The 7,213-nt window shown below is 41.4% G+C and overlaps 1 protein-coding gene across 1 annotated transcript; it reads left to right on the forward strand.

Annotated features, from left to right (window-relative positions):
• The first annotated feature begins 4,719 nt into the window (after positions 1-4,719).
• Positions 4,720-6,523, forward strand: LOC138370115 (GATA zinc finger domain-containing protein 14-like). Its single transcript, XM_069334102.1, has 2 exons — positions 4,720-6,427; positions 6,519-6,523. Exons 1-2 carry the CDS (start codon positions 4,720-4,722, stop codon positions 6,521-6,523), a joined length of 1,713 nt encoding a protein of 570 aa, XP_069190203.1.
• The last annotated feature ends 690 nt before the right edge of the window (positions 6,524-7,213 follow it).

Genomic DNA, 7,213 nt, shown 5'->3' on the forward strand with positions numbered 1-7,213 from the left:
TCGTTGTCAGTCTTCCTTTGTGGTTGTTGTTGACTCTCGTAGTGCCCTCATGGCTCTCGGGTCCTTTAATCCGGTTCATCCAGTAGTTGTCGAGATCCAGCATTGGCTGTTTCTCGTTCACAGTAAATTCAAGTCGGTTGAGTTTTGTTGGGTTCCCAGCCATATTGGTGTGTCTTTAAATGAGCGTGCGGATGCTGCCGCTAAGGAAGCTGTCCGCTCTTGTCCCATCTCTCGTAAAGGCATTCCGTATTCCGACTTTTACCCGGTTATCCATTCCTCAGTCCTTACCCGTTGGCAGGCTTCTTGGTTGTCTGTTACTGGTAACAAGCTACGTACTCTTAAATGTTGTGTTTCCTCGTGGCCGTCCTCCTTCCACCGTAACCGGCGGTGGGAAACAGCTCTGGCGAGGTTGCGTATTGGCCATACTCGCTTAACCCATGGTCACTTGATGGAGCGCCGCCCTGCTCCTTATTGTCCTAGTTGCATTGTTCCTCTTACGGTCGTGCATGTCCTTCTTGAATGTCCCGACTTCCAGGACGAGCGTGTGTCTTGCTTTCCGACCGCCCCTCGCGGTCACCTGTCCCTCGATAGAATTCTTGGCGACTCAGATACTTTTGATATCGTTCGCCTTATGCGTTTTTGTTCTCGTATTGGCATCCTTGGTGATATTTAGCGCCCTCTGATTATTTTGCGTATTTGATGGTGCTACATAGCCTTCCCGGTTTGGTGCCTTCTTTTGATAATTACTTACTTACTTACTGCTGGTGTCATGGGTGAACACTGTTGTGTATTACTGCAGGTGTCACAGGAGAACACTGTAGTATATTACTGCTGGTGTCACAGGTGAACACTGTAGTGTATTACTGCTGGTGTCATGGGTGAAAACTGTAGTGTATTACTGCAGGTGTCAATGGTGAACACTGTAGAGTATTACTGCTGGTGTCACAGGAGAGCACTGTAGTGTATTACTGCTGGTGTCACAGGTGTACACTGTAGTGTATTACTGCTGGTGTCATGGGTGAACACTGTTGTGTATTACTGCAGGTGTCACAGGAGAACACTGTAGTGGATTACTGCAGGTGTCGCAGGTGAACACTGTAGTGTATTACTGCAGGTGTCAATGGAGAACACTGTAGTGTATTACTGCTGGTGTCACAGGAGAACACTGTAGTGTATTACTGCTGGTGTCTCAGGAGAACACAGTAGTGTATTACTTCAGGTGTCACAGGTGACCGCTGTAGTGTATTACTGCAGGTGTCACAGGTGACTACTGTAGTGTATTACTGCAGGTGTCACAGGTGAACACGGTAGTGTATTACTGAAGGTGTAACAGGTGATCACTGTATTGTATTACTGCAGGTGTCACAGGTGACCACTGTAGTGTATTACTGCAGGTGTAACAGGAGAACACGATAGTGTATTACTGCAGGTGTCACAGGTGAACACTGTAGTATATTACTGCAGGTGTCACAGGTGAACACTGTAGTGTATTACTGCAGGTGTCACAGGTGACCACTGTAGTGTATTACTGCAGGTGTCATGGGTGAACGCTGTAGTGTATTACTGCAGGTGTCACAGGAGAACACGGTAGTGTATTACTGCAGGTGTCACAGGTGAACACTGTAGTGTATTACTGCTGGTGTCACAGGTGACCACTGTAGTGTATTACTGCAGGTGTCACAGGAGAACACTGTAGTGTATTACTGCAGGAGACACAGGAGAACACTGTAGTGTATTACTGCAGGTGTCACAGGAGAACACTGTAGTGTATTACTGCAGGTGTCACAGGAGAACACTGTAGTGTATTACTGCAGGTGTCACAGTAGAACACTGTAGTGTATTACTGCAGGTGTCACAGGTGAACACTGTAGTGTATTACTGCAGGTGACACAGGTGAACACTATTGTGATATTTTCCATAACTATGACATCATTAAAGGTCTTGAGTACATTATCACAAAGCTCTCTGATATTCTAACGAGGAAATGAGTGTGATAATGACCCATTTTGGCTTTAATTAGCTTATAAATTTTATGGTAAAATATATTTTATACCAAATAATGGTCTATTTTTTCGATGTAACTTTTTATTTTTTTTATATTTTTTTAGGGAGGAAATCTCCTCCCTCGTCTCTTCGTATTACCATATTTATCTCGTTGTTTCTGTGTCTCCATCCTCTCTTGCCTCGTCTTTTCCCTTCGTTATCAATGTCCCCGCGGCTCGGTCTCTGACCACCACTACTTACATTTCATCAACACTCACTCCCACCTCTAGTCTTACATTCTCTTCTCAAACACTCACGCCATGCTCTGATCTTACATACACCTCTCCTGCACTAATTCCAAGCTCTGAACCTACATCCGTTGTTCTAATACTCATCCCAAGTTCCGATCCCTTATCCACATCTCCAACACTCACCTCCCAAGTCTCACTCACTGTCATATTCATATTCATCCCTCGCTCATTTACTCACTCTTTCACCTAATACTGAAGGCATTACATGCAAACCGACGCTGCTAATTGCCTCACATAATTCTTACTCGGAATTATTAACGCAGTAGCGAGCATCAACGGCGTTATCTACTGTTGCACAGATAAGTTAATATCAACGGCTATTTATCCTGTTTTTTTCCTATCACTTTTCGCTTCGTTTTTTTTCAATTATTTCATTACTATTGAACTTGCTCTTTTCAAGGTTTCATATTCTGCGGTTATTTTGTGCCACGTGCCTGTGCTGTGCCGCTATGTTCAAGCCAACTGTTATTCACGTGTTACATTCTAGGATTTTCGTCTGTATGGGTCTCATGTTTCAAATATTCGTTCAAGTCGCTAGCAGAACCACTGGTGCCATCCAGTGAGCTGGGGCGAAAGATGGAATAATGGAGAGTGAGACATGTTTCAACTTGGGCACTACATGGCAGAATTACGTAAGTGGACCATATCGAGAAGTCTACTGGGCATTGTATTGTAAAAATCATACTGATCTAGCGACAGCATAGCTTAAATTAAGTCAGGTAGTTTAGGCACTTGTTCAATGCGTTGTCAAATGCCAAGACCAAAACAAATTTATCGATACCGCATAAAAGCGAGAAAGCTGTCGAGGGTGGATCATTGCCGAAAAAAACTAGTAATTGAAGGTATTTAGCGTTGAGCTGAATGCCAAAAAGAAACTGTAGCGGCCCGAGGTTGGACTCGAAATTTAGTGGTTCTGAGGACAGGATACTTGGAATGTGGTAACGTAAGAACTGGTCATTACTCTGTCGTGGGAAGAGATATGTGAGATGTCAGTATGGAGTGTGAATGGTCCAAAGGTAGACTGGATGTGGCCCAAGGATAGACCGAGGTGGAGTTTGGTCTGCGAGTAATGGGTGAAATAGCTAAAATATGTGGTATTATATGAAACAAACCAACGTAAAATGATGACAGACTGTGTTAGTAATTTGCTGTCCATTATTTTTAAGCAAAGTTCAGTGTCATGTCCGGGTGTAAAATCCCACCGCTGCCACCATTGTTGGGACTGATATACTGCTGTCACCATTGTTGTGACTGATATACTGCTGCCACCATTGTTGTGACTGATATACTGCTGCTACCATTGTTGTGACTGATATACTGCTGCCACCATTATTGTGACTGATATACTGCTGCCACCATTATTGTGACTGATATACTGCTGCCACCATTGTTGTGACTGATTTACTGCTGCCACCATTGTTATGACTGATATACTGCTGCCACCATTGTTGTGACTGATATACTGCTGCCACCATTATTGTGACTGATATTCTGCTGCCACCATAATTGTGATTGATATACTGCTGCCACCATTATTGTGACTGATATACTGCTGCCACCATTATTGTGACTGATATACTGCTGCCACCATAATTGTGATTGATATACTGCTGCCACCATTATTGTGACTGATATACTGCTGCCACCATTATTGTGACTGATATACTGCTGCCACCATTGTTGTGACTGAGTGATAAGCCAGAGAGTTGGCTGTTGTGATTGATAGCAAATATTACACATATTTCAGAATTAGTAAAACGTTGTTAAATATTTATCTGTATCATGCACAAAACACGGGAAAATGAGTGTACAATGATGGGTAATACAAATGCAGATTTTCTTACATGCATTTCATGTTGGTTCTACATTCGTCGTCATTCCTGAGTTCGATCCCCAAGTAGCCTAAGTGATTGGGCTCCGTTCCTTCAACTCCTCCCCCTATCCCAGTCACTATTCTGTTCTTGTATTCCTTCCGATACAGTAACGTTCCGATAGTAACGTTGCCCTGTCCCATAATTTTCTTCAGGGATTAGACTTTGAGTTATTTATTCATAGTTCTTTCTTGTATTTATTATTAGTATAATATTTTAATAATTTAATATGGATATATTCATAACATATAATAAAATAATTATGGATCTAGTTATTACTGCAATGCTCAAAGCCAGAAGAAGCGGAACTAGGGAATATAAGTGGGAACTAGAAATGCAGATGTCAGTAAGAACTTTTTCATTGTTAGACCTGAAAACAAATGAAGTAATCTTAAATAAACACTAACCACATCAACAACAACAGCATGAACAGCAACAACATGAACAATAACAACAGCATGAACAATAACAACAGCATGAACAACGACAACAGCATGAACAATAACAACAGCATGAACAACGACAACAGCATGAACAATAACAACAGCGACAGCATGAACAATAACAATAGCATGAACAATAACAACATGAACAACGACAACAGCATGAACAATAACAACAGCATGAACAACAACGACATCATGAACAAAAACAACAGCATGAACAACGACAACAGCATGAACAAAAACAACAGCATGAACAATAACAACATCATGAACAACGACAACAGCATGAACAATAACAACAGCATGAACAACAACGACAGCATGAACAACGACAACAGCATGAACAACAGCGACAGCATGAATAATAAAAACAGCATGAACAATAACAACAGCATGAACAATAACAACAGCATGAACAACAGCGACAGCATGAACAATAACGACAGCATGAACAATAACAACAGCATGAACAAATGCGACAGCATGAACAACAACGACAGCATGAACAATAACAACAGCATGAACATTAACAACAGCATGAACAATAACAATAGCATGAACAACGACAACAGCATGAACAATAACAACAGCATGAGCAACGACAACAGCATGAACAATAACAACAACATGAACAACGACAACAGCATGAACAATAACAACAGCATAAACAACAGCGACAGCATGAACAATAACAACAGCATGAACAATAACAACAGCATGAACAACGACAACAGCATGAACAATAACAACAGCATGAACAACAACGACATCATGAACAATAACAACAGCATGAACAACGACAACAGCATGAACAAAAACAACAGCATGAACAACAGCGACAGCATGAACAATAACAACAGCATGAACAACGACAACAGCATGAACAATAACAACAGCATGAACAACAACGACAGCATGAACAACGACAACAGCATGAACAACAGCGACAGCATGAACAATAACAACGGCATGAACAATAACAACAGCATGAACAACAGCGACAGCATGAACAATAACGACAGCATGAACAATAACAACAGCATGAACAACAGCGACAGCATGAACAACAACGACAGCATGAACAATAACAACAGCATGAACATTACCAACAGCATGAACAATAACAACATGAACAACGACAACAGCATGAACAACGACAACAGCATGAACAACAGCGACAGCATGAACACCAACGACAGCATGAACAACGACAACAGCATGAACAATAACAACAGCATGAACAACAACAGCATGAACAATAACAACAGCATGAACAACAACAACAGCATGAACAACAGCGACAGCATGAACAACAACGACAGCATGAACAATAACAACAGCATGAACAACGACAACAGCATGAACAACGACAACAGCATGAACAACAGCGACAGCATGAACAACAGCGACAGCATGAACAATAACAACAGCATGAACAATAACAACAGCATGAACAACGACAACAGCATGAACAACAGCGACAGCATGAACAATAACAACAGCATGAACAGCATGAACAATAACGACAGCATGAACAATAACAATAGCATGAACAACGACAACAGCATGAACAACAGCGACAGCATGAACAACAGCGACAGCATGAACAATAACAACAGCATGAACAATAACAACAGCATGAACAATAACAACAGCATGAACAATAACAACAGCATGAACAATAACAATAGCATGAACAACGACAACAACATGAACAACAGCGACAGCATGAACAACAGCGACAGCATGAACAATAACAACAGCATGAACAATAACAACAGCATGAACAATAACAACAGCATGAACAATAACAACAGCATGAACAACAGCGACAGCATGAACAATAACAACAGCATGAACAATAACAACAGCATGAACAATAACAACAGCATGAACAACGACAACAGCATGAACAATAACAACAGCATGAACAACGACAACAGCATGAACAATAACAACAGCATGAACAACGACAACAGCATGAACAATAACATAAGCATGAACAAGAGCGACAGCATGAACAACAGCGACAGCATGAACAATAACGACAGCATGAACAACGACAACAGCATGAACAACAGCGACAGCATGAACAATAACAACAGCATGAACAACAGCGACAGCATGAACAATAACAACAGCATGAACAACAGCGACAGCATGAACAACAACGACAGCATGAACAATAACATCAGCATGAACAACGACAACAGCATGAACAACAGCGACAGCATGAACAACAGCGACAGCATGAACAATAACAACAGCATGAACAATAACAACAGCATGAACAACGACAACAGCATGAACAACAGCGACAGCATGAACAATAACAACAGCATGAACAATAACAACAGCATGAACAATAACAACAGCATGAACAATAACAACAGCATGAACAACAACGACAGCATGAACAATAACAACAGCATGAACAACAGCGACAGCATGAACAACAGCGACAGCATGAACAATAACAACAGCATGAACAATAACAACAGCATGAACAATAACAACAGCATGAACAATAACAACAGCATGAACAACAGCGACAGCATGAACAATAACAGCATGAACAATAACAACAGCATGAACAATAACA

Source organism: Procambarus clarkii, chromosome 31 (genome assembly GCF_040958095.1).
Source record: "Procambarus clarkii isolate CNS0578487 chromosome 31, FALCON_Pclarkii_2.0, whole genome shotgun sequence".
NCBI classification, from domain to species: Eukaryota; Metazoa; Arthropoda; class Malacostraca; order Decapoda; family Cambaridae; genus Procambarus; species Procambarus clarkii.

Excerpts from the sequence above, each read along its gene's own strand:
- LOC138370115 (XM_069334102.1), top strand. The coding sequence starts at position 4,720 with ATGAACAATAACAATAGCATGAACAATAACAACATGAACAACGACAAC.